Genomic DNA, 27,861 nt, shown 5'->3' with positions numbered 1-27,861 from the left:
GAGGCTTAAATAACCCAGTCTAGTATCTCCATTGTTTTCAGTTTCATTGAGTTAAACTGTTTGTTTTATGCATTCCTCAAAATCGCAATTCAAAACAGCTGTTACTGAAGTTTATCTCAGACACTGGTCTATGTTTATTTTGTTAGTTCTTTCAGCTTATGGAAGGGTGTGTGAATATTGCATTACATTAAATAATACCACTTTACATCCCAGCAACTTCTTTAAGACGTCATCTAGTTTAGGTGCTTAAATAAAGGCTCCTTCTTAACATGATATTTATCCATGTTATACAGTAAATGTTTTGTTTTGTGACCGTGCCCATCTCCGGTGTGATGCTATATTTGGCACACAATTTGTGGCAGTTTTCATTCACTCATCCAGCTATGGGCCCATTATCCAACCTTTCAGACGTGCATGCACATTGTTATCCACTCACATTCACTCTCTCACTCACTCGTCCATCCATTCATCCATGTGAGCACTCATCCCTTCAACTGGAGACTCAGTCTCACATTCACCCACTTACCTAGTCACACACCATCAACAAGTAGGGAGGAAGCACTGCGACTTTAAAAATGGCCATGCCTATTGACTTTGTCAATGCTTATTAAATAATGTGTGGATTGGACTTTACACATCATTATCTGTCTACTTACTAGAAAACCATAGGTCACGTCTGTGGATTAATTAGCACTGACTAGTTATTTCCACAGAGCAGGTATCCGAAAGGCAAATTCTATCAAATAAATATAAAACACAGTGTATGTGAATGTGACTTACCTCCTGAAATGAGCTGCCTGGACATAAACAAGGCAGTGGATCCGGTAGAGCAGTTGTTGTTGACATTAACAATAGGGATCCCAGTTGTTCCTAGGCTGTGGTACACCGCACGCTGGCCACATGTTGAGTCACCTACATACAGAGAGAACAACCTTCATATTAAAAAGTGGGACAGCAGTTTAAGTTCTAGATCTATAACTGCATTATGACTTTAAGGCCCTCATCCACACTCCAGGCATCAACAGAAGTGATGGCTGACTATTGATCAACCAATCTGGCAATCATTCAGCATCCTTTCAACACCTACAACTTTCCCACAGCTCACAGTTCTTACCCCCACCATTACAAACACTACACACCACATTTTTGCTGAACTGGCAAATCTGAACTCGCTCTACTTACAGGGGATCACAACAACTGACTAGTTACCTTTCCCCTGCATCCTTTTGTGCATTCTGTGAAAATAGCCAACTATGTCCTATTTTCTAATTCCTCCCCGTATCCATGGTGCATTCACTCAAATCCCCAACAGATTTTAATAACTTTCATCAGCAGATTACCTGCTTGACTGCAAATCTTAACGGTGATACATACACTAAGTCCATCACTTTTGAAGAAAGTAGAGTTCCCATCAAATATCTTTCATCCTTAATTATTGGTAGTGCATGATTAAATGGTATTGAGGGAGATACATTGCTGTTTTTGCTGTAAGTGTGATTTATTCATGTGCTATTCCTTCTTATACTGTTCCTACGAAAAAAGGTAGGACTACGTATTAAGAAAAACAGAACATCAGAATGTAGGGTCCGAGTCCATCTACACCATCAGAGACTGTCGGCTCAATTTCCAGCTAGCTCACAGTGCCTCACCCGAACCCCTGACCTTCCTGGTGTGGCAGGTGATTTTGGCAACATCGAACATGATACTGTGCTCCACAAGGGATTTGTGGAAATAGAACTTATTGCTTTCGTTGTTTACTTATGCATGCCCATGGTAACTACACAAAAACGATCCAAATAACGTTTTCAATACATTTATTGAAACAATCATAGAAAGAATGCGATGTGATTATTAGCCAGATAAAACAAAGCAGTGTGACCAGCATTACGAACATGGTAAAAAGAATAAACAGTCCAACCATGGCAGTCTGATATTTATATATTTCTACCTCTCACTACCCCTACTCTGAGAGCATAGTTGGTGCACCTTCTGCCCAATCTCTTAGGTTAACATGAGCCCCCATACCTGAATAACTTGGCCAGGGAAATAAGCCTAAAGCGGAATTGGCAATCCTTTGCTACAGAATAAAAGATCAGTGTTAGCCGAGCTGCATGTGGAGCACAGTGTTTGTTCCAGGACAATTGTGATTGGAGTGCTCCAATGAGCTTGGAAGGCCTGTGTAAAGTTTATATAATAAAAACCCCTGTGTTGGAGGTACAGCTTTGATGCAATAATCTGTCTAGATGTTAGCAGTTGTCTCCCAACAGGCAATGGAATCACTAGGATATCTTGTTCGGTGTTCCTAACCTTGAACAGCGTGTACTGATTACATAACGAGAATGGCTTTCTAAAACAAACATGTACAACGTCTTCTCAGCATAATATTGTTCAAGCAAACATATAAAAATAAAATTGCTAAAACATAGTCTGCTAAAACATGTCAAATTTAAAACTAAAATGGAGAACCACAGTGGGCCCAAGAAGGCCTCACAATATGTTTTCTTACATTTGAATGTCAAAGGTCAATCTGATCTCCAGACGTCCTGTACCTTAAGAGTAAATCACAGTAAAATATCTAAGAATAGGGCCCACTGGTATGGCTGTCTCTGGCTCAAAACCCACTCTTTGGCTCAAATACCACCCTCTGACAGAGAATGCTCACCTTTAATTAAGATCTTCACACCAAAGCTCTCCACTTCTAAACTCTTTCTACTTCTTTATATTCTCATTATAAAAACCTATTTTAGATCTTCAAAAACACATAACAACTATTCCATGATTTCTCAACATTCAGCTAGCTATCGAGTTAACCTTTGAAAAAGTGCACACACTTCACCAGTAGTGGCCGTTGTCAGAGAAAAGTGGTGCGGCAGCGGCCTGGGGGCAGCGCAGGATGGGGGCAGAGAATAGGGGGGTGGATGATAGATAATAACAATACAGAAAAAGAACTAACCTGTCGCATCACCACTCTTCTGGCACCAATGCAGCACAGGCTGAGGCTCCCAGACTCTTTATGGCCAATCAAGTTGTTGCTCTCATGCTGAGGGCAGCATGAGAGAAGTGCTGAGATTGGCCTGAACGCCCTGGAATTGCGCTCACAGAGACACTGGGAGCCTGTGCTTGCTATCTCCAACCCAGCAACTCAGCTCGGGTTGGGGACATCTCAGTGCGCATGTCAGTTTGGCTGTCCTAAGACAGCCGGCCCAAACAGACATGCACAATTGTAGCAGTGCCAACCACGTTTCCTCCATGAGTCGTCACGATAGATGGCCACACCCCCAAGATGGCTCCATGAAGAAAAAGAAAATGATAATAAACCTGTTTTATTATCATTTTGTTTTTTTCCAGGTTTGCATCTGCTGGCCAGGGGGTGACGTTCGTCCGCCATAACGGAGGAGCCGCCTCTGCAATTCCCCAAAAACTCCCACAGCCATCTCTATTCATCGTACATCTTTCCAACATACTAAACTGCACTCACACGGATTACTATTCAGACCCTCCAGGATATCGCGATTTCGCGATTTGCCGCGAAATCGGCAATTTTGAAAAAATGCTGCGATTTTTACAAAAGTGCCCGCGAAATCGGCATTTTTCTAGAAATCGGGGCATTTTTACAAAAGCCGCTATATCCTGGGGGGTCTGTGTGTATGTACCATATCAAAAGACACATACAGCCATGTGTGCGTAAGAGTGTGTGTGACAGACAGCGTGCGTGCATGCGTGTGAGCGTTAATCCTTTTCACACAGCATGCTGAAAGATCTTTGTCAGGGATTCCTTTGCAAAGCTACCACAAGGGCTCGTGTGAAATCAGACACCTCCAGCGCGTCTTGGAGATTCAGTCAACACGAATTTGCAAACCTACAAGTCACAGCGTGACAGAAACATTAGGAAGGACTGAAGGTGTCAAGCCCAGCGCCAGCCCATTTAACAATTGTGCGGCTATCGCCTGTGGATTGGGTAGTTTACCGTACCTGGCGTGTTTGTGGCTGTCTGCCTGCCTCTCCAGCCAACCTACAAGCTGTCACCACCGCCTGCTGGTTTGCACATTGGTCAAAGCTAAGGCCGCCTGCTGTTTCTGCACTGATGGCTCGAGCTAAGGGCGCCTGCTCTTATCCCCCCCGGTACTGTCTGACGGACAGGTGCTGGCTCTTTGGACAGGCCTTCCTTCCTTTCTTCGTGGTGTTCACGAAGGGGGAGAGGTGCTGATCTCCGAGGCACATATAATGCCACAGTGCCTCTCTTTACAGGTGCCCAATTAAAAGCCTCTCTGGTAAACAATTAATTGTGCGGTGCATTTAATGTTAAAACCAAGCATTGATTGGTAATGAATAACGATCTCATCTTTACGCTTTTGTTGAGGAGCAGCAATTTCTTTTTGGGATTCACTTGTTGTTGTTGAATTTTCTCAAACAGAAAGATTTAAAACTTTCTCGAGTGGTTTTCCACCGTTTCCTTCGTGACAACACTGCGATCTGCTGCACCACCAACAAGCAGTGTCCTCTGGAACAGAAAGTACGCGCTAGCGCAAAAATAATAGTGGCCTCTATTCGTAAATAAAACAGCATAACTGTGAAGGCTTCAGATTGCAATGTCTGACATTTTCATACTTTCAGTGTGAATATGAGTTACATTTCAACGATTATGAATGACACTTTCTCACAAGCAAATCAAGCAATGAAGACGAGGGAAACATAAATATCAGAAATTACATCTATTTAAGCAATGAGAAACTTATGGGCCGATTCCCAAAGGTAATCTTAGACAAAGGTCTAACTTTATGACTTTTAGTATTAACAGAGATCGTTTGCGAGTCGTATCTGTACATCCGCAGGTGGGCCGGATTCTGCACACATGGGCCGTACTATCCGCACCCTGGCCGTACTCTCCGGCGTCACGTTGTACCATGGTGCATCTTTTGCGCCGCCGCTGCGTCACAAAAGTGACGCAACGGCGGCGTAAAAGCAGCGCAAGGGGCTTGTAAATCTACCCCAAAGTGTCTATATTGTAAAGAAACCAAATATACACAGCTTCATGTTGTTAAATAACTAAAAAAACTAAGATATCTGTGCTTGTTGTAGGAAAAATGGCCACATAAAATGCCGCAAAATTGCCGCTAAATTTCCATATTTGTGCCGCTAAATTTCCATTTTTGTGCCGCTAAATTTGCTAATCCATGCCGCTATATCCTGGGGGGTCTGACTATTGCTGTGCTTCTGGGAAAATCTTCTAGCTCATCCCCAAGGTTTATGCCAGACCACTGTGCTTCTCCACATCTGTACGTGACAATTTTCACAATTTTTTCCATGAAGAAATCCATCTTCTATTCTGTAGATTACCACCAGTTCTTCCCCTTAATAGGATGTATTTTACATGGCTTCCACTAAAAGTATTAGCATGAATAGCTGGATCGAAATCAGGTTATTTACTGTTGCGAGGTAAGAACAGTGAGAAATAAATTTTGTATCCTACTGTTGTGAAGTCAACAGGGGAAGTGCTCCTCCTCTGTGTTCTGCCACCTCACCCGGGTCTCCAATAACCCAAGAGAGGCAGAGCAATCGCAGTAGGCGGGCTCACCCATCTTCTCTGGGTCTTCATAGCAACAAAGATGGCAGGAGACCAAGGCATAGCCTGCAGCAACTACCACACTTACCTGTCCTCACAAGCGCCTCGCTCAAAGCCACTGTTAGCATGAGCTGGCTCGATCTGTTGCAAATGTAAGAACAAAGAACATGGCTTTGGGCAGGGAAGGGGGTGGGCTGACACAGTGGAAAGTAAAATCAATGTGAAAATCAGATCTCAAACAAACTGCCTAGATATGTTAAAATATTAGTCATAATTGGGCTGGATATTTTCCTTTTATGACCACTGAGACTGTATTTTTGTGTGCGTAATCCATGTACAGGGGCCGAAGGAGAGACATGCTTTAACTCAGACCCAGTTTGCAATTATGCTACAGAGCCCTTTCTAGATCCCATATTTTGACAGATTTCCTGGAAGAAAGCTATTGCTATTCTTTTAAAGGGAGTACTAACAATAGACAGGAAGAGGGAAGTGCAGTCAGCTCATTAAATAAATGTGGAACATATGGAAACAATGTATCCAACGGCCTGCAAGAATCTCTCAGAGAGTGTTAAATGGATGGGCTGGAATCCCTGTGATTGCGGGAGCCGGGATGAGTGACAGACAGTTGGATTGCACAGGACAGAAGAGCTCAACTTCTTCAGGGATATCCCGTCTAATTTTGGTTTTTCCATCCCAAAGCACTTTAAGGGGGTTTCGGGTGACAATAGACATATGAACTGCATTACTATAGAGGGAAGGTGGGAAAGGAATACCTTGGCAACTTTATAAAAATTGGTTTTGGGTCACCCAACAATAGTATGCTAGCTTCTAGTCAAACTAGAATGTGTAGAGACATTTGTCAGTGATGACTTTGCAAGCAATACATTATATTAGTAAGCCAACTGACTGTGAAAGACAAAGGAGCATGAGACTGGCAATTTTAGAAGTTGGACCTCTCAGAGAAGGCCAAGCGATGTTTTGTGTGTTAAAAGGATGTATCCCAGAAGGATTCTAGCAGGTGATACCTGCTGCATATCATGTGGGAAAACATTTTCAGGCACAAAGTTTGTAGTTGAATTATAATTCTGATTCGGGCGTAAACAGCAGTTTGCACCTGAATCAAAATTTGCACAGGAAGGGGAACATGCCTCGAAATCAGAAGAGTTTGGTATCTGTCAGTAGATTTTGAGGCCACAAGCAGAATCAAATTCCCATAATAATTTATTTATCGTTCATAAGGAACCAGGTACTTATAGAGAAGCCCATTTATAATGTGAATTTATTATGCCTCCTCAATATCATAAGGATAAGTTATCTAAAGAGGACACTAAGCAATACATGATAAATGTACAGAGAATATTGCAAGATTTAACAGCAGTTTTTGACTTGGTACATTTATGACGGAATTAAGTTCCACGGGCCAGACCGACACAGTCCCACATCAGATTCTTCTTGGTCAAAAACTGATCCTCTCTTGCAGGAGTCAGATTAACCCCTTCCATGCTCATGGCGAGCTCGGCTCGTCATGAACAATGGGATTTACAGATCCCTCAGCACAGGAGGGGAAAAGTCAAAGCACCCAAGGTGTTAAGGTGAGGTGTTCAGCAGATCACTCAAGATTATTTTGAACAGAATCTGTTGATGTTGCATTTGGAGTAACACACTGAAATAGATAGTTAGAGAGGAGGTAACATAATATATAATGCTGCATGGTAGAAAGAGGACTCCGCAGAAAAGGGGCATGGCAAAGGGGATATCTACTTTAGAAGAAACACATATTAAATGGTTAACAGACGATATGCCATAAGAAGGCAGAAATAATGGTTGAAATGGTAAAAACAATTGGTACACTGAAAGATGGGGAGGTACCAGGCTCTTGGTGACTAGCAAACACTTGCATATTTCACAAACCTGGGAGAAACAATAGTTCGTGTACAGAGAATACTGCAAGATTTAACAGCAGTTTTTCACTTGGTACATTTTTGAGGGAATTAAGTTCTGCGGGCTAGACAGACACAGTCATACATCAGGCTCTTCTTGGTCAAGAATTCCTTAAAAACTATAAAATATATGCAACAATATGAGCTTAGAAGATTTCTAGAGTTATTTATCAGGTCACTGGTAAACAGGAAATTAATTCACTGAATGAAAAAAGGGTTTTCAAGCAGAGAATGAACTTAGTAGAAGGCTTTTATAAAAACATAAAACAACTAAGACCACTTTAATAGTGAATGGGAGCAGTCAGAAACCGTGTCTGTTCAAATGGTTACTGCTAAGCCCCTTATGTTATACCATAATAAAGAGCATCTGGATGTAAAGCTACAGAGGAGTACAAATGTAAAAAGACTTATGTCAGATAGATGGTAGCTTTCCTAATATTTTATCATTTTCTTGTCTACTGTAAAAAGCTTGAGTGTTAATGTACGATTGTTATGATGATAGAAAATAAGAATAAAAATTGGTTTGGTTATTCAGCTATTTCAGATTAAACCCAAATATTCCTTATAAACTAACCAACAGAGACTAGGAGACATTCTCCTAGTGTCTGTAGTCTCGTACAGAAATTAGAAGTCCCATTAAAGAGCTAGTTAAGGCAATTCTATAATTGGCACTATGGAGAGCTGAGTAAACAGAATTAGCGTATTTCTTAAATTTTGACAAGATAAATTAACTATAACGGAATCGGGTTAGTAACCTTCAAATATCACTTATAGGCAGAATAAATTACATCAAATTTGCTGTTCTTTCCCAATATGGTCTCTTAAGTAGTCAACTAAGACAGACTTGTCAAGTAAATAATTTAAGAAGCTGAAATCAAAAATAATACAATTCCTATGGATGCACAAACCTGATAGGACTGCCTAGTTTATGGGACTGCGTATTTTATGTTTATAAAGGACAAATTGAAAAAGAAGATGGAACATTCCAACGTCTTAGCAATCTTATGTTACAGCTAACTTTTGGAAGATAGAACAATCACTGACTTAAACATTTAAATGGTAAAACTAACACTGACTGAAGCTGCCAAGAGGAATTTAGTATATAAAGTCAGCTAGCTAAGGATGCTCAGTTCTTTCATACAAATGCACTATAGTATCATAGATCAATACTGAAACACACTCAGTTGCAATCATGTTTTGGTATATAAATTAAGGAAGAGATAATGCCGTATAATCAGTGGAACACAATTCTCATAATCAATTATGCAATGGAAATTTAATTGACTGCAAAGAAGGTAAGGGTGGCACTTCACTTCTGTCAATGGCATGTTCAGTTTTAAAGGAATATTGGAAAACATTATTGGAATGAAGTTATAAATTAATCTATTTCATCCCTTTTTATGGATTGGCAAACCTTTTTACTAGTCTGGTGCAGTCCTGCAAAGTGAAGAAACTTCAAAGGTGGTTGCAGTATACTGACATTGGCTGATTTCCTGGGGTGATTGTGAAAGCTGACCCTCTCCCCCCATGGTGTTTTCCTACTCCACCATGTTCCAGAAATTACTTTTTAAAAGCTTTTGTGAACTTTGACCTTCACATCCCCCACACAGAGACCATTCAAGTTTTGTTTTAAATGGGACTATGCCAGCCTACTGCAATCCCAACATGGGCTCTATGGCCAGAAATGAACTCTCACCTACACTTTTATGACATAGTAAAAAAGCAACAGTAAGAAGAAAGTACTATACATGCCAGCATTCATATGTATGCATGAACACTCAAGCGGGACATAAGGAAAGAGTAAGTAAGTCATACCATATACATAGCCCACACAGGCTTGTTCCACCTCAGAGTATGAAATTCCAGCATCTGCTAAAGCCTTCCGACCTGTAGACAAAAGTAAAATGTAAGGAAACATGAAAAGCACAAAAATGATAGGCAATTAGAGGAATGTGAAGCCCATACAATTAAACAGAATATCAAGACAAGTTTTTAACATTTTGTATCTCAATTTCAAATTGAGGTCTTATGTTCAACTTATTTATCATCATTTTTCAATAAACATGTATTATCCACCATAGCAAAAAAGGTAATGGCCACAATGGAAGAAGTACAGACAAACTAGGTTGTTTGAAGCTCTCTTTATTCACCGCCTGCAGACGGATAAAATACATGTTCCTCAGGCAGGCCAGTAGCTCCAGCAGCCATCTCTATCAAGCCACAACCTTCAATCCCTCACACTCTAGCCTACTGAACCCCCCCCCCCCCCCCCAATCATACATAAACATAGAAAAAAGTGAAACAAAAGGTACAAAAAGAGGAGAAGTAAAGTTAGGGAAACAAAAAAGATCTTAAAGCTTCATTGATTACAAACTGGCAGAAATTAGGAGCTGATTATTTGTTGCAGATCCCTCACCATAAGCGCCAAAATTGACTGTTTTGAAAATGCAACCCCACCAGATCATCTCTCCTTTCAAATCTTTCAAGTCTTAATGTTGTCTCTTACACCAGGACTTTTCTTCTAGCACTTTCCCATATCCCTGGCTTCCTCTACATAGCCCTTTACTTATTGAACACCAGCACAAAGCATGTACTTTTGTAATCCATCCTTTCACTGTCCCCGCCTCCTGATGCTAAAGATACTCATCAGAGTTTGTCCCTCTAGATACTGAGGATACTCATCAGAGTTTGGACCTTCAACAACACAACCTTGTGTTTGTTACGCTAGGATTTCAGATTTACTTTTAACATACATTGATGGTGTAAACTCTCATCCATTTCTATCACACTCCATGCCTTCGCTGCTTGCAATCGACCTTAAACTCGAGGACAATTCTGCAATAAACCTTTCATCCAACTCTGGCACCCCATCAACCACTGGGGAAAAAAAGGTAATAGTCTTACATTCCAAGTTCTTTGTGCGTGAAATCTCCACAGTTAAGGTGAGTGAGGACCATGAGTCTACAAGGATATTGTAAACTCTTAAACCTCCCAACCACATTAAGTCTGTAAGGGATTTCATCTTCAAAACTGCAGTGTCTTGCACCATTTTTCAAACCCTTCTCCCACGCCTGGATACCCTTGTGGGCGATTAGTGTGCTATACAAATCAACATAAAACACAAAATAACATAAATTAAATCATGGCCATTAATTTTGCTCTTCATCACATTGCTGTACATTTCTGTTCATTCCACATAATCTGCACTAGACGTAGAGAAGTCTACAGCAGGGGTAAATGTGGGACAGGGTACAATTTATGGAAGAGTGAGAGGAAGGGAAAATGCCAACAAAGTGGTGATTCCACAGTAGGCTCGGAATCTGAATCCTGAAGTGGAAGGAGTGTATTCGGTGGTAGTCTTGACAATGTGTTCTCCAGATGCAAAGAAAAGGGTCGTGTGAAGGAAAATGCTATTTCCGTGGAATTTTGACACATTCCTCATACTGGGATTTTGGCACCTTACATTCTCCTCTTGAACTGGATTCCACAAGAGCTTAAGTCATTACTGGATTTTCTGATTACCCATTCTAATCATCAGAGGATCACTAAATAACTAACCAAAGATACAATGTCTCACATGGCTGGTAAACCATATACAGTGGACACTTACTTGCCTAAGGTGTGCCCACCTCTGATATCGGGTTTAAAATGTGTGTTTTTCTGGCATTGCACTTCAGCTTTGCAAGAATTATACCACAAGACTCTTTTCAGCATCCTCATAGCCATTAGCATTGTCCATTCACCAAGTACAGGTGAAGGTAAGTACCAAGTATGTTGTTTTTCCTAACCCACGCAAGGTCAAAGAAAAGCGTTTTCCTATTGGCATGGCCCCCCAATCACTTTTAAGTATGTTAAGAATTATCATCTGCAGTTTTTCCACTGAATGAAGAATCCCCAAGTCTCAAAAGAAAACCGGCTGTGGAATCACAGAATTGCTTGCAGGTTAAACAACACTGGATAACCTCAGGCCAAACAAGTAAGTGGGTGCAACAAAAGAAAACAATCTTTCTAGTATTTGCTGCCATGGACTTTCATCAATGAGCATTGCAGTGACGCACAAGAACACAGTAACTTTGATAGTACATGATGATACACTAAGAGCAGGAGCACACCACTGAGAGGGCTGAAGGGAGTAATTGAAATGAAAAAAAAGGCAGTCGGATCGAAAGGCTAAGCACCCACATGTTAGTCTGTTCAATGCTCAATCTCTGGTCATAAGTTAGCATAAGGAGCAACCTCAGCAAAAGGGTCCTTGCACATCCAAGCAGAAGATACTTCAGGTTTACATTTCTCTTCTTCAGTGTGGCAACAAGTAAATGCACTAACTGTGGGCGAATTCAGCTGTATATGCTACTGGTAATGGACATCCTGACATCATGATGGCTGCTGCTTGCCCTACTGCCATTACCTTCAGCATTTTGCACACAAGCAGTCACCTCCTAACAAATTCTTCTGTGACAAGTGAATGTTCACATGTGTCCTCTGTAATGTGCACCACACACAGTCCCAGACGATATGGTGCAGTGTTTCATCTGAGCACTAAATAGTCCTCGGTGCAACCGCCTTTGAATTTGAGGCACCCATCTTTTGCTCTCTGCTTTTGACCCTCTTTCAAATATCCTTCTTACTAAATATTGACATCTAATGCTACCTCCCATGAGTGCACATGTGCCATAGATCCTCCTGAGTTACTATACAGGGGCTGCTCCACACAGCTCTTTCTTCTCCAGGAGCACGTGCTAAATTATCTTCTATAATGCTTCCCAAATGCCCCTCGGCTCAGTTACTGGGGTGGCGGCATTGTGTTTGTGTCAGACCAGACAAATAATTAGAACATGCGCGACGAGCACTCCAAATTTATTTATGTTTAAACAAAAGTAAAATCAGGAACCAGACACTGGAATCGCCATTAGCTGAACACTGGAAGGATTCGAAACACTCGATCTCTCAGTTACGCTTCCTCATAATAGAGACGATCATACCGAAACAGGGTGTTGACACTTGACAGAAACTTCTCCAACGAGAATTATATTGGATCAAGATTTTGCAAACAATGTCCCTTACAGGGCTCAATGACAGATATGATTTATCGTGTTACTTATAGACAAGGTTTAAGAGAAGTGTCACTGTTATGAGAATGAAATCCCTGCAATGACCCCATAATGTTTTGTTTACATCATTGTTGCTGTTTATAAATACATGACAGTTCAGATCTTTTGTGCTATCATAAGGTTTCAAATGGAGTATTTATGGTGAATTGAGTCAACTCTGTACTACACTCTATTCACATCACTGATATTACTCAGATTAGCTTCCACAAAATCTGTCCAAATTAAAGATATTAAGACTCATCACAGCATGGTAATCACACCACAGGAGTTTTTTTACATGTATCTACTTTACACAAATAGAACTTTACCGTTAAACTCTTTTGGGAATGATTCATATCCGTGTATCATCGATATGAATTTAAATGCTCTTAACACGCAGCTCTTTTCTATGATACACCTACGTTTTCCGATTTAAGGATTACCAGTGATCTTACATATGACCTGCGGATATACACCGTTAGCCAGACTACAGCAGGCGTTCTAAATTTCTGGTACTCTTATTGGTTCATAATTATTGAGACAGATCATCTTTCGATTTATTTTTGGAGTGAGATGTAGAAGCCTTTAGATTTCAGAGTGGATTAGATCTACACTCATATGTGCTATTTGAGTTTCGAGAATTTATTTTCCATTAATATTCTTACCATTATTTCTTCGACAAACGTCAACACGACACCTGAGAGAATATATATTAACCTTTTATATTCTAAAGGTGACTCTTTCGACCAGTTATACTATCTGGATTTAATATAAACACCCTTCTAAGATGGCGACCGCATAGCATAACGCAAACAATCAGCCGCATAAAACAACAACTTTCGGCCAAGGTGGCAATCGGCCAAACTTTTGACCGCGCGGAGACCATAGAACCGTGATAGACAAGACATCATCAGGTATGGAGGACAGTTTGGAAACTTTTATGTTCTCAACCTTATTGGTATTTTAAACATCAGTATCTTACACGCATCTCTGATTTTTTTTCAGATTCGGGAGTACAGCTACTTCTTCAGGTAGGAAGCCGCGTTTATATACAAGGTCGTTTAGTAAAATATCCCACATGGGGGCAGAGATTAATCCAGTGTCCCATTGTTCTTTAATGACTTTCAGGTTTAAAGTTGAACGTCAATACTAACAGGTAGGAAATGAGGTACTGTCAATATGAGATTCAGTTATTTGTCCATAAAGCCTGTTGGGCTAGATGGAGTGGCATACAATTAACAGAAAATGCATGTGCATTTTCATTACAGCACACATCTCCGAGATTTCCAAGTACACTCTGGTAAGCTAATATAAAAACACCATTGTTGAGAATCAATTAACAAGAATAGTTGGCAGACGTTACATGCAGTTGTTTTTCATTTCAGGCGACATTATCATCAACTGAATTAAGGTATGAGACACTACATTTCATTTAGATTCAACAATAAGCAACCATGGGCTCACACAACAATCAATACATTTTCATTTTTTCTTTTTAGAGTGGCCCCTGAGGAAGGTACCGACTGGGTACCGAAATGCATCGGGAACGCAATTAAGATGTGTTATACGTTAATGTTGATCAAAATATATGAAGAATTATGAGAACATACTCAATGTACATATAATGTTCAAATAATATACTGTGATTGATTTATGATATGTGATGTAAAACATGAACTTTGCTGAAGATTATGAAAGATTAAAATGAATGAAAAGAGATGGTGTAAATTAACACCAAGTGAACAGTGCATGACTCGACTAACTTTCCGGCTAGTCTCACCATTAATTAGACGAGACAGATAGCCTCATGCGGTCACATTCACCAATTCACAAACAGTCCTGTAACATGTCAGGGCCTACAGCAAGGTGGTCGCAGCAAAGACAACACTCACTGCACTCTGGGGACAGACAATCATGTGTCTGTTCATTCTTAAAGTACAGTGGGGAGATAGATTCTTTGCTGTGCTCACCACCTCCAGGTGCTCTCTGTACATGGCTGAGGGAAGGAGTGCAGTCCAAAGTAACTTGTTGCCACTGCCAAAGCAGAAGAAGTAAACAATAGGCAGGTGGATAAAAGATGTATCTTTATTCCCCAGGTAGAGTGGAGAACAAAATTGCCAGGATGGCTGTTCGCTCAAACTGCCTTATATTGATCCAGGACTCGCCAAAGCCTCTCACCCCAAGCGACATTCTGCAGATATCATGTATAAAGCTCTGTTGAAATAAGTCACACGATTACAAATGACTAATTAGCATTCAGGTTGTTCTGTGGTACAAAGAGTAACCGAGGTAAACAAGTGAAGAAAGGGAGTGAGTGAACTCACTTAGAACGGGCTGCAAACGAAATCGTCCATAGGTGTTAATTCCTGTACCGTGGTGAAAAAGACATAGGACGGACTAGTGCACAGTAATTTATATGCTAAACAAAAAGAACTGCACAACAGTTAAAATATGCAGGTTGCAGAAGAAATCCCCTAATTCAGACTTTGGCTAACATTTAAAGGTAAGCACGTTTCTAAAATTGAGGACAACAGAGCTCCCATATAAAAGCGCAGTCTAGATATAGAGTCTCATCCTGAATCATGGGCACATGGCCAGGGGAAGTGGATAGTGTGCAGGACGCAAACAAGGCGCAGTTTGAAACTGTGAAGGTAAACATTGAGCCGAGATCTACAGAGTCAATGTGCTCCCTTCTTTTCAGTCTTGTGTTTGTTTTTAGGTGTGGTGTTAGGCAAGACCTTTTGATTTTAGTACACTTATATATTAGAGGGGCGTTCAGCCACCCCTTTTCATCAATGGGATTGTGATTGTGCCAATCACATTTTCCTTACACCCACTACAGCATACAGAGTGTGGCAGTCGGTCTGCTCACTGCAGCCACTGTCTAACTTCACTATGATTGCTAGCATCCAGCACTTTCACAAGGTACACATCCACGGATAAAGGGATCGCTGAGCCACCACAGCCATTTTTGCCCTGACCCTCGGGGTGATAAAAAAAATCTTAACTCTGCAGCTGTCCCACCCTTCACTGCCTTTGATGTAACTTCAGAGAAACTCGCTATAGTTCTTTCACAGTCTCATCATGCCAGAACTGAAGCATTTTCAATGTTGTATACTACGAAGCCATAGTAATTGCTTATTTATCTTACGCAAATAACAACCACTGACAAAGCCAATAGTCTTGACTTGTAGATGTAATGGTACTTGTATTATACATCTGGATACAATGATCGAAGCAGCAAAATACCAGTCAGGCGGCATAGTATGCTAAGCACAGATTTTTAGTTAACGTGTTTTAAAGCCATGCCCTTAATTACATTTGCCACAGCCCTTTCTTAAACCCCCCCCCCCGACTCCCCCACTCACAGTTTTTTCATCCCACTTAAAGCCCTGTGTACAACCACAGTCTGAACAGGCAGGAGCTTCTTTAACATTCAATGAAGCTACTGGGGTTGGGAGTATTGGGCTTGCAGTGCAGGCACTTCCATCTAGGTGGAACCACTGCCATCTTCAATGCCACTGCCCTCGGCAGTCACATGTGCCATACATTTTTCGCCCTATCCGTAGCCTTGAGCTACCGCAATCTGTTATGTTTTTCTATGTTGTTTACCCCTTTGAAGATAATTTTGCAGATCCATACATTTCTCAGTGCGCGTCATCCAGTTTTCATGATGCATAAATTCGCAAATGCATCCGGGCTAAATTAGGAGTCACCCCCTGCTCTACAGGTCCACTTGCTTTTTTGCACACACACAACAGTTTTGGATGTAATGTTTTGGCTGCAGCCGAGACGGTTTAGCAATGTTTTATTCATCAGGTACACTTTGTTGAGGTATGGCCTTGGCATGTAGCGTGTTTATCTATCCTCCATCAGCATGCACCCGGATGGCCTTACAGCTCTTTGCCTATTAATGAAACTAATTGTTCTTCTCCATGTTCCTTCTTTATTTCTATTGGATGCATTTGTGTATGTTTTCTACATAATAGTGCCAATTTCCCATTATAGTTTTACCAGGTACATTCATATAATGTTTCCTAGACAATAGTATTTCAAGATAACCTTCTGCATTCTATTGGTTACATTCACGTATAGTTTGAGGCTAATTATCTTTTAGTTTCCCTGCTTCCATTATATGTAGCAGCCAAAGGAACTCCAGTTATCCTCTTTGCACTTCTGATCGGACACATCCTGGCGTGTTTTGCAGCCCTTAACAGTTTGCTCAGTTTTGCTATGATATTCCATACATACGTCCTTCTTAGCAGCCAATGGAATCTCAGTGGTGCTCTGTGCATGTATCACTGGATACCACTTTGTCGAAGATGCATCAAGTGAGGGCTTCTGAGATCACCAAACCATTCAGAGCGGTGCCCCTAAGCAAACACCTTCCATAACTGTGCGGACACAGTTGCTTTGTGGCCAAGAGCAGAGAGAAGAGAAGCTCTGAGCAGGATATCCTGAGCTCCGGTGGAGACATCTACTGTTCTCACTATGCAGACAAAAGGTATGCTGGACTTGAGCAAACACGATGTTTGGTAAATACTACTTACTCTTGGAAGAATGTATATTCAGCAATTATGTTCTGGTAGTAGTGAGTTTGGATGAGATAGAAAATGCTAGATGTCTATGCCCAATACTTACGAACAGTCCTCCTTTTTATGGCCGGCTTTATGACAATGATTATTCTCCATTTTAATCAAGGAGAGAGGAGCTAGAAGGAGCTATGATCCATTCAGCTTCCTATCAGTAATTCAAAATCAAGAGGATCACTTGTACCTGCAACCAGGGTCCAGTGGGTCCTATCCGTCAGTGCTCGATTTGGTACTTAGAAAACCCTCATTCACGTAAGCAGGTCGTGTGGCGGTTTGTCTTGATTTTCCGCCCTTGTTCGGTACGTGACATCTTTTTTTTGTATGCTTCCTCCACCTGGAGGGAACCACTGTTTTTACAGTAGTGATCAGGAATTGGTGGTAAGTGAAGGGTGCTCTTGTGAGGTGCAGGATTTAAAAAGTAATTCTCATACTACCTAAAAAAAAAAAAAAAAATTCCATCTGGTCAATAGTACCTAGTAAAGGTCAGTAGTACCTTCGAAGTCTCGATACGGATCCTGACCACAGCGCCAGCACAAGTTGTGCTACTTGCAAAGGAGCAGGTACTGGGCGGTCAGCAGCCCCGTAGAAGCCCGAATCGGGACTTCAAAAAGGTACTACTGACCTTTACTAGGTACTATTGACCTTTACACGAGAGTATTTACTCTGATATTATTTTGAACTGGGACAATAGCCTGTTCACACACTACACTTTTCTTAAGGTCCTGAAGAAAGCCTGATGACCCATCAGGGGCATCTAAAGGGCTGAAACATGTCGACTATCGTTTTAGGCAATAACAGTGCAGCGGACTCATAAATAGTCCCCTTCTGCACAAACTTCAATTTTTAAACAGTCTTCCCACACACCAGATGGAATAAAAGTTTTATTTTTAGGTAGTATGAGAATGACTTTTTAAATCCCGCACCTCACAAGAGCACCCTTCACTTACCAATTTCTGATCACTACTGTAAAAAACAGTGGTTCCCTCCAGGTGAAGGAAGCATACAAAAAAAAGAGACCCAATGATGATGCTATCACATACCTAACAAGGGCGGAGAATCAAGATAAACCGCCACACGACGTGCTTACGTGAATGAGCGTTTTCCAAGTACCAACTCAAGCACTGACGGACCCACTGGACCCTGGTTGCAGGTACAAGTGATCCATTCCCTCTAGATTTTGAACGATTATTCTCCATCATGATGTATTTAGTATATAATCTAAAAAAATCTATAATTTAGACAGAGTAACAGATCTAGCTGTGTTTTATTTTGTGTACAAAGCCAATTATTGCGTCACAAAGCAACCCTAAACTGTCACAGAAACACATGACAGTTGGCAGGCACCCCATCTGTCCGCCATATTCCATTGTACCAGGGGTATCTGGTAAATGCGAGGGGCTAATGGGAGAAGCCAGGATGTGGGAGCATCTTACTCCACCAATCCCACACTGGTTGTAGTTTTTGATGTGTCACCATGTGCACTACCGGTGTTCTTCAAGCTGCCAAATTTGCACTGATGGAGTTACAAATACCTGCTCTATCAGTTAATACTCTGGCCCCTTCATGGCCTCGACTCTCTAAAGCTGCCATGGTCTGCCCCATCTGAAGCCTCATTAATATTCCATACAGAAGTCCTGGGTGAGAGTCAAACCACAGCACCCAAGCTGCTGCAGCAATATCTAGGGGCGGCACCATTTCCACTATCCAGGCCTGCTCTCTGCTGCATGCACAAGCATGCACTCCAGTCGGAGTTATTTGGAGTATAATTGTTCTGCTGATTTTAATGGAGGTATTGATGACCCTCTGCTCTAGATGATGCTGCAACTATCCTGTGTCCCCACTGCCGGAGCCATAACTGGCCATCAGAACTATAAGGAACCATCCCAGATCACCTGCAACATCTGGTCTGTAAACGACCATCTCCACTGTCGAGAGCTGCTGCCAGCTTCACTATCCGGGGTTGTAGCTGGCTGACTGCATGCTCTGAAACTGACACAGGGCCGTCTCTGGATGTCCACCCCGGAGCCTCTGCAGACCAGCTTGGTGCACCATTCCAACAAGAAGTGATGACAGACACCGTCCTCCTTGGCGAGAGAATAGGGTCTCATCCCATGGCCTCCGAAAGAAGGGGGAGAAGACCTCCCTGCCTCAGACTGGCCAGTGGGCACTAGGACTAGACCAAGGAGGTAGCAACACCCAGAGTTCATGGGTGTCTGATGTATGTCCCTCACTGAAGGAGCTTGGGATAGCAGTGATCACTGTCTGTGTAACACTATCAACAGCTGGGATGGTCAGGCAGTGTAGATACAGTGGTCAGTCCTTTTCTTCGGGTCAGTGGGTGGATGGGGAGGGTTGAGCAGGTTTAAGTTTCATTCCAACCTTTCCGCAGGCTGTCCGAAGGCCCTGGACACAGCTGCTTGCCGAGATGCTCATAGTTAACCCATAGTGTAACGGTGCAAACAAGGTGTGCCTAGCAATCACGTAGGGCCCACAAACGCCCCGACGAGCCTATCTGGACAAATCTAACGGTGCATATCTGTGATATATCTATAGGAGAGGAATCCGGTCTCTTCATCTGGTGGTCCCGTCTTCAGGGTCTTTCGCCTGCAGGTTAGGGCCGGCTTCCCGGAGATGGTTCATGGAGGTGAAAAAACCAGTCCTCGACTCGTGAGCTGAATGTTGCTGCAGTTTTAAAAGACAAACCCCACAGGATGCGCTCTCCGCTCTGCTGAACGCACACAATACGAAAATATGTTTTTCTGCTCCATGTGTCCAAAACGGAGCTGAAATTACTTGTGTGTCACACTTAATATCTGTAATCCGAGAGCCCACACAGTGGGAAGGCAGTTGTCTTTGTTTTGTAGTCCATGTAAATGGAGCGGAGGTTGGAGGAGGATCGGGCCAGGGTCCGGGTCTGGGATATACCTATACCCACTCCGAGGAGTTGTCACTCAGAGCCTGGCCTAGACTAGAGCCAGAGGCCAGCCCAGCCACCACCTCGCTCCCTGCTCACATTCGCACAGACAAGTGACAGTCACACAACAACAAACAAAAGCCACTGCGGAACCGTGCCGGGGCCTAGGCCCTTGCCCCTTCCTTAGGCCCCTTTTGCAATTGCTTTTGATTCTGGCCCCGGCCCGGTTGAGACACCCCTGGCCCCAGGCCCAGACAGTGCTGCCACCACCACCACCCTTAAATAAGATCTGGCCACAGGCCACGGCGGCCAGGAGCAAATTATTTTCAAATAGCGCTTGACTCAGCTGCCTGCGGGCGGCAGACACTGGCAAAGCAATTAAATTACGGGGTGCCGCTCTCTTTCCCTGATGCCTGCCTCGACCTCCCCTTAGAGACTGAGTCACGCACACTTTTTCCTAATGCGCATGAGCCTCACAAGTAGACCCCACCCTAAAAAAACAGCGGCGCACAGACGGCACTGAGGCGGTGACATCTGCGCGCTGCGTTCATCCACAACATCTTCATGGTCAGCGGTCAGGTGGCAGGTCAGATGGTGTAGGTGTTTCATAAACTATAATGAGTAGGGAGGAAATTGATTTGAAATCGGCGGACATGCGTCGGACCACCAGCGTGACTCATCATGCAGCATGAGAAAAACGTTTGTTGTGCTCACACCAGGCCTCAGTAAGACAGGCGGCCGGCCTGATTGTGCTTAATGTAAGCACTGTGTTCTGTTGTTAGGGCCGATTTGGACTGACCTTGACTCACGGTCGGTCCAAATCGGCCCCAACAATAGAAACGGCCCCACTCCCATCCAGCCTACCGGGGGATTACACGGTATGACCAGTCCGGCCCTGCTTCCAGTCCCAGACGTGGGTACCTTGCTCACTGTGCCACTGGATTCAAGCTAGCCTGGCTGATGAGGGGTGTTACTTCGAAACCGGTCGTAGGATGCTTGTTTCCTGTCCATAGACTAGTCAATTTGTTGAAGAACTTAGAACGAATTGCAATACAATTTCTGTGAGTGGATTCTTATTGAAATTTTTCCGTAGAAAACGATGGTGAAAAGTCTACTACTCTGTCATGACGCGTTAATCCAATATGGCGGATTTTTCAAAATGGCTGCCCAATTTTTGAGATATAGGGTATAACTGTTTATATGCCCATGTGTGGTATCATTTTATATGTTTTTAGGGACGGGAAAGTCAAAAATAACATCAAAAATTGTTTCTGATTACCATAATGTCAAATAATCGCGGAATATGACAAAATTTGTATAAAATATTCGTTGACTTACATGACAAAGTAACTTGCATAATTGCCTGTCCTATAGAAGTTACAAAACAAAACAAACAATAGCAAACTTTTTATTTCAAAAGTTAATTGTAATATTTACGTTCCTTCACACTTTGTCATATAAGTCATCGAAAAAATTATACAAACTTTCTCTATCTGACATATTCCGCAATTATTTGATGTTATGGTCATCAGAAACAATTTTTGATGTTATTTTTGACTTTCTCGTCCCTAAAAACATATAAAATGATACCACACATGGGCATATAAACAGTTATACCCTATATTTCAAATAATGGGCAGCCATTTTGAAAAATCCGCCATATTCGATTAACTCGTCATGATAGAGTGGTAGACTTTTTACCATTGTTTTCTATGGAAAAATTTCAATAAGAATCCACTCACAGAAATTGCATTGCAATTAGTTCTAGGTTAGCCCATTTTTTGAACTAATTTGACTATACTACCAGGGAAGAAATGGTTTGGCAGTTTGGTCTGGACTGTTCCCATAAGGCACAGTGTCAAGACTGATTTGCATATGGCTGTGTCTGAACAGGGGTGGTGAAGTGATCTAAAGAACGATGATGGATTCAACCCAGATCTGTGACTGGGGGTGAGTGTTTGAAAAGTTTCAGCACTCCGTCCATCATCTCCTTGTGTTTGCAATGTGTAGTATTTGATAACTCCCACTGCAATGTTTTGTAAAAACCACAAAGAAATAAAATTAGCATTTGACAAAATAAAACCCATTTCATAGAAGTTGACTACTTATCAAAGTCTATTAAACTAGGCGGGTACATTGCATTTGAACTACGACTGGCTCATTCATAAAATGTTCTGCCACAGTGTGGCCAAAAGGAACAGACTTTCCTTAAGTATTCAGGGAAGGTGAATTGTGATTAAAATGATAATCATCCCTAAATTCTTATTTTTCTCTCATGCACTGCCAATTTTGATACCAAATTAATTGTTTCAGAATATAGAACTGTCCTGGTTGCAGTATATTTGGAGCCATAACAGAGTACATTAAGCTTTCACCCAGCTACATGCCCATTTTAAAGGGGGGCTGAGCTCTACCATCTTTAAAATTCTATTAATGGGCATCCTTTTCAGCACGATTGTCCCAAGTTATGGGAATTGAGTAATGTCCATTGGCCTTTAAGGCCCTTCTATTCAGGTGTGTTATGCAATACTGAATTCTTCAATCAATACTAATTATAAAACAAAAACAATGATTTAAAATGCTGTCCATATATGAACATATCTGGGATATTATGTCAAAGAAATTATTAATACCAAAGCTCACGATTTATACAACACTTTGGCACAATGCCTGATCATCTATTTTCTCACATGACACTTTAGTGAAACAATGGTTTTGCCCTAAAGTGCAAAGTATGGGTCAGTTATTTGCTGGTAACCTACTGTTCAATCCCAATTTTCAAACCCCTACTTCTGGGTTTTAAGTATTTACAAATTTGATCATTTTTATCACAAGAAATTAAAAATGGAGGGTCTGTCTGTCTCACCCAATCTGCTTCTTGATTTATTTTCATCTACTCAACTTTTACGTTGCTGTATATGTTACTTCTATGGAACTTTCAATGAATTTTGTTCGACTGTATGAATTTTAAGGTGTGAGTACACTCTGTCTTTTTTTTTATTTAATTTTTTTGGACCAAAGACAAAAGGCTGGCAATCCAACTCCAGACTGAATAGACTGGTCAATGTTATTTTCCAATGCAGCTGTTCCAAGATTGGATCTACTCTACTCCTTCTAGTTATCTTTTACCGGCCGCCAACAAAGTGATATCAAATGACTATCAGGGACCATGTGGTGCGCTATGCAACTTAAATAACATTACCATGATTTGTGCAGGGCAATCCATCTATGTGTACTTTTAGAAGTTCTAAATTTTGCTTCAAAATTCACTATAATGTAGGATTGAAAACAGTCCATGTGGTACAGGTCAGCCCAATGTATGAAAAAAAGACAATGATACAAGTCATTTTGGGCATCCAAGCTTTCTGAAAGTCATTACCTGCTTCTTTTGCCATTTCAGGGTAGTCAAAGTCATCGCGCCGCCCAGGTTTTTCAAACTACACACAAAAAACATAACAAGACTTTAATTATTTGCAATGATACATCGACCAATTGGCAGAAATTCTAATTCCAAAGTCACTATTTCTTTGATTGTAACATTTAACTTAAGGGCCCTTTTCAAATTCATGGGTATTTTGAACATCCAGTTGACCATTACATTGCATAAATAACAGATTTTAAGGATCTACGGTTCTAATGTTTTCTAGGTGCTGGTGCCGGCTCATGGATGGTGACAAGAAAGATCATGTTCATATTTTTAACACATATTCTGGCTATATTTTACAATCTTACTATACGCACAGACTTTCAAGGATTCTCTCCTAAATTAAATAAAGACTGTAAACTGTAAACCAATATTTTGAGGGCACTGCTTGTTTGCAGGCTAAAAATGTTATGTAATCAGCAACCGCAAGAAATCCCTTTGCTCCCATTAGTTTTCGGACAGTCACAGTGGGGCACCGAGTGTGATTACTGGGTAAGAAAACCGGAAACAGAAAAAACAAATTGCTTACAACTTAAAGACATTTCTGATCCTATATTCAACATCTACCGTCCCGGCGTCAATCTTCATTAAAAGATTGAGACGGACCTTTGAACGGAATAGCACTTCAGAAAAATTCATGCTACAGCAGTCAAAACCTCTACTATGGCTAAACATATTAGTAAACCAAGTTCATGAGAATACCAAGTACACAAACTTGAACAGGGGACAAGGAGGTTATAACTTAGCTCTTAGACAAGTAGCAGATACATGGATGATAGCTTTTGTCACTCGCTTTGGGGATTATAAGAACATCACCTTGTGCAAAATGCCAGCTGGTTTTCAACTTTAATATCTGCAAAGCTTCAGAACAGTTTCCTGTAGACCATATGTATGACACCCTTGTTTTCTTTTTCCCGTATTGACCACATTTAGTCAGTTTTGAAGGGGCCAAATGTTCATCCTTTATGTACCAGAGTCACAAAGTGAGGATTTAATCTGGTAAGAGTGGGTTTTTTGTATTACATAATTACTGAATAGCATGTGGATATGGACCTGGAGCAGATTGAAGCGGTTAAAGAATGGCCTTCTCTAAATGACATAAGGCTGCAGTGTTCTAGGATTTTAAAACCTTTAGACCTAAATAGCCTTTCAGGAGGTGAAGACTCGCCTTTCCATGGGTCTTATGTTTGGAAGCTGACTCAGTAGATTATTCTATCAGAGTGGTCTGCCCCATCCTTACAGCCCTAATAAAGATGCAACTATAGCACATTATTCCAGGAACATACATACACTCAGCAGGAAAAGCATCACATTTGAGAATACACTTCTCTCTATTCTATCAAGGACACATTTGTAATCGGGCACCATTATACTAACAGCACAAAATCATAGCAATTAACAATCCTCAAAACCTAGGATCGCCTCAAGATAACATCAGCCAATGTAAATCTAGATAGGTTTATTTCTTCCCTTGCTTCACCACGGTTATAACTTGTAGGCCATGTTCCCTTCACAAGAAACCAATAAGACATGTGCAGCTTGTATCAAGTGGTTTCTATGACAAATCATTAGGATTCACTCTTCCCAGAGGTGTATATTATCGAGATGGTTTACGGATTACAGGCCCTTGGCCCATACCAGTCCACTCTCCATTGTCTAGCTTTGCCGGATCCTGATTTATTGCTGTTGTGACCTCACCCTGAAAGAATCTAGGAAGAAGGGGTATCCAGGCCCAAACATCTCGGCCCACAATGATGTCCAGTTCTGCCCAAACATCCAGCAGGCAGGAAAAGACCATGGGGCTAAAACTGCAGACATTTTCTACCTACTCTGAGCACTTGTAGGACTGCCGGGAAGAAGAGAGTTGCGTTTAGAATACTGGGGGGCATCAGAGAGGGCTCCTTCCTGTGCGGGGGAGGGAGGCATCTGCGTCCTTGGGCTGCTGCAAGGTTCCAGTTGGACCATGCTGTGATGTCCACATCCTCTGTAACAAAAAAAGTGAGGTCTAGTATCTCAAGGCCTGGAATCACTGAGTTCGGAGACCTGAAAATATTAAGCCCCGAAACACTTGTTTTCGAGTTTGTGGAATTCCACCAGTTATTGTTGAGGGTGAAATTAGCCCACTTGTAATCAGGGCCTAATGGTTGTGTTGAACCTGTACTGGATTATCTTATATAGCTTTGTCTGGCACCACCGCTCCCACTGCCCCCTGTTTGTGAAATACATTTATAATGGTTTTAATTGGACTTCCCCAGATCTAAAGCAGTCAGAGTCTGTTCGAACATCAATAATTTAGTGATTTTGATCACATCAAACCCATGTAAAAGATAGCAATTAGTAACATAGTATGCACAAGACATAGATGGCAACACCACTGCTTATGGAAGTGTTATTATGTGGCTTGGTAGCTAGACAATAAAGTTTCCTTTAGCGAAGGTGTCATGTTGCTCTCAAAGTGGCTGCTTGAAAGCATACATGCATCATCACAGTTGATGCAAGTTGAGTAGAAACTGAGCTACGTCAATGGAACTGAAAAACAGAACTGCTTTTGCTTCTCAAACTTTGAGGGACGCGGAAAAGCGATACAATACCATCAAGAGAGAGGCCCTGGCATGCTCATGGGGGTAGAAAAGTTCAAAACGTACTTTGCACTGATCAGAAGTCACTCATGTATAAAATGCTCTGTCTATGCTGCGGCTACAGTAAGAAGACTTTTGCTAAATTGCACATTTGAGGTTAGATTTGGGTCTGTAAAAGTAAATATAAGTGGATAATGTTTGTCCACATTACCCCTACTGGATGATGTATGAGAAAAGATTACTTATGATGAGTGCATAATGGGTGGTGGGAACAGTACTAAAGTTTCCGAAGGAACTGTCAATGATGGTGAATGAATGGATGCTTTGAAGAGTTGAAGAGTTAGAAGTCCTTAGTTGAGGCCTGGAAGTATGTTGTGGAGGTATGGTATGATCTGATCTGATCGAATAAGTTGAAGGTACAATTACATAGTTTTGTTCCGATTTATTCTGAATTGTGAATTGAACCTGGAAATCTGCTGGGGGCAAGAGCATGTTTTCCACCTACTTATTGGAGAATGAATTTGATTGAATTCGATTAAGTGAGCACCCAGAGCACCCAGTGCATATACAGGTTCTGATGCAACAAAAAAACTGTAAGGTAAACATTTTGATGACCATTCAAATTGATGATTTTGTAGCCTATTGTAAAAAGTGCTTGCTATATAGTAAGCGTTGGTTACCTCCAATATCTCTTTCTGTCCGGTAGAGTTGCCTGAGAACTCTTAAGAAAAGGTAGCAGTTGATTTGTCTGGAGTCTTCCTTTGAAGAATGTTACATGTTTGTATCAATGCTGGGTTTACTGAAATTTTATTAGGGCCACTAAGTCACAGCATTCCTGGTTCTGAGTTCCTTGGCTGTTGACAGTTGGGAGCTTGCAACCTGGTGTGCTATTGGGCTCATAGCTACTCTGATTAAAACTATTTTAGTCACCTACAATTCAGCCTCCAGTGCAGTCATCGAGCTACATCTCGTCTTAATAGGAGGAATTTATCAGCTACCCCTTGCTACAATTAACCAGGGCGCGAAACATCCTACAAATGTGATAGACCTGCAGGTCTAGTAACTTGAATAAACTACTCAACATAACTGTAATGTACTTGACCCATGAACTTGTCTCAAATGGTGTGATCCTAGGTAAATATTTTGTCTTATGGAGCTGCCTTTTTCTTCATTATCACATAAGAGAGCACCTTCAAATATGCAAGGTCACAATTTCTGATGTACACAAACAACTCTTTATTTACTAGACTAAATGATTGCTCCACGTATAATAAGAATCAAGCCCACATATAGGGTACACATGATACCTGGCTAGACTCTTAGTTCACTAATAGCATTGTCATCTGGGCAGGAGCAGGAATATTTCCCAGTTTAAAAACTCACTTTTCATAAATGTATTACTAAAGCATTATGTGGCAGTGAATGGTCATTTACAGAGAGCACATTTTCCATTGAAATCGCCACAAAACGTTCCCACTAACATGTAATGTTACAGCTAAAACTATATAGTGCATAAAAAATGTTTGGAAATTGGGTTTCAACAAAAAAAATTAAAATGTGCACATCACCAAGTAAAACGTTGAATTATTTTGATTTCATAAAAATCTTTTTTTCATCATAGAATTACAATAATCTGTCTTCATAAGTAGTGAAATGTATTTGAAATGTTTGAATAATTTACTATTTGCTATTTCAGTGTTGTGTTCGAAAAAAAGCCTGAAATCTTACAGCCTTTCATTTAACATGCTTTACACTGCAC

At 41.4% G+C, this 27,861-nt stretch overlaps 1 protein-coding gene across 1 annotated transcript in view; it reads right to left on the bottom strand.

The window, feature by feature from the left end:
* The window catches only part of LOC147747232 (sterol carrier protein 2-like), a 382,719-nt gene that overhangs the window by 312,677 nt on the left and 42,181 nt on the right, over positions 1 to 27,861 (bottom strand). Inside the window, exons 2-4 of the mRNA XM_086952451.1 lie at positions 23,479 to 23,536; positions 9,319 to 9,390; positions 781 to 912 (exon numbers count right to left, since the gene is read on the bottom strand). Coding sequence (XP_086808577.1) covers positions 781 to 912; positions 9,319 to 9,390; positions 23,479 to 23,536 — 262 coding nt within the window. The remainder of the gene's footprint in view (positions 1 to 780; positions 913 to 9,318; positions 9,391 to 23,478; positions 23,537 to 27,861) is intronic.

Source organism: Lissotriton vulgaris, chromosome 1_1, assembly GCF_964263255.1.
Source record: "Lissotriton vulgaris chromosome 1_1, aLisVul1.2, whole genome shotgun sequence".
Lineage (NCBI taxonomy): Eukaryota > Metazoa > Chordata > Amphibia > Caudata > Salamandridae > Lissotriton > Lissotriton vulgaris.
This window is presented reverse-complemented; position numbering and strand designations above follow the sequence as displayed.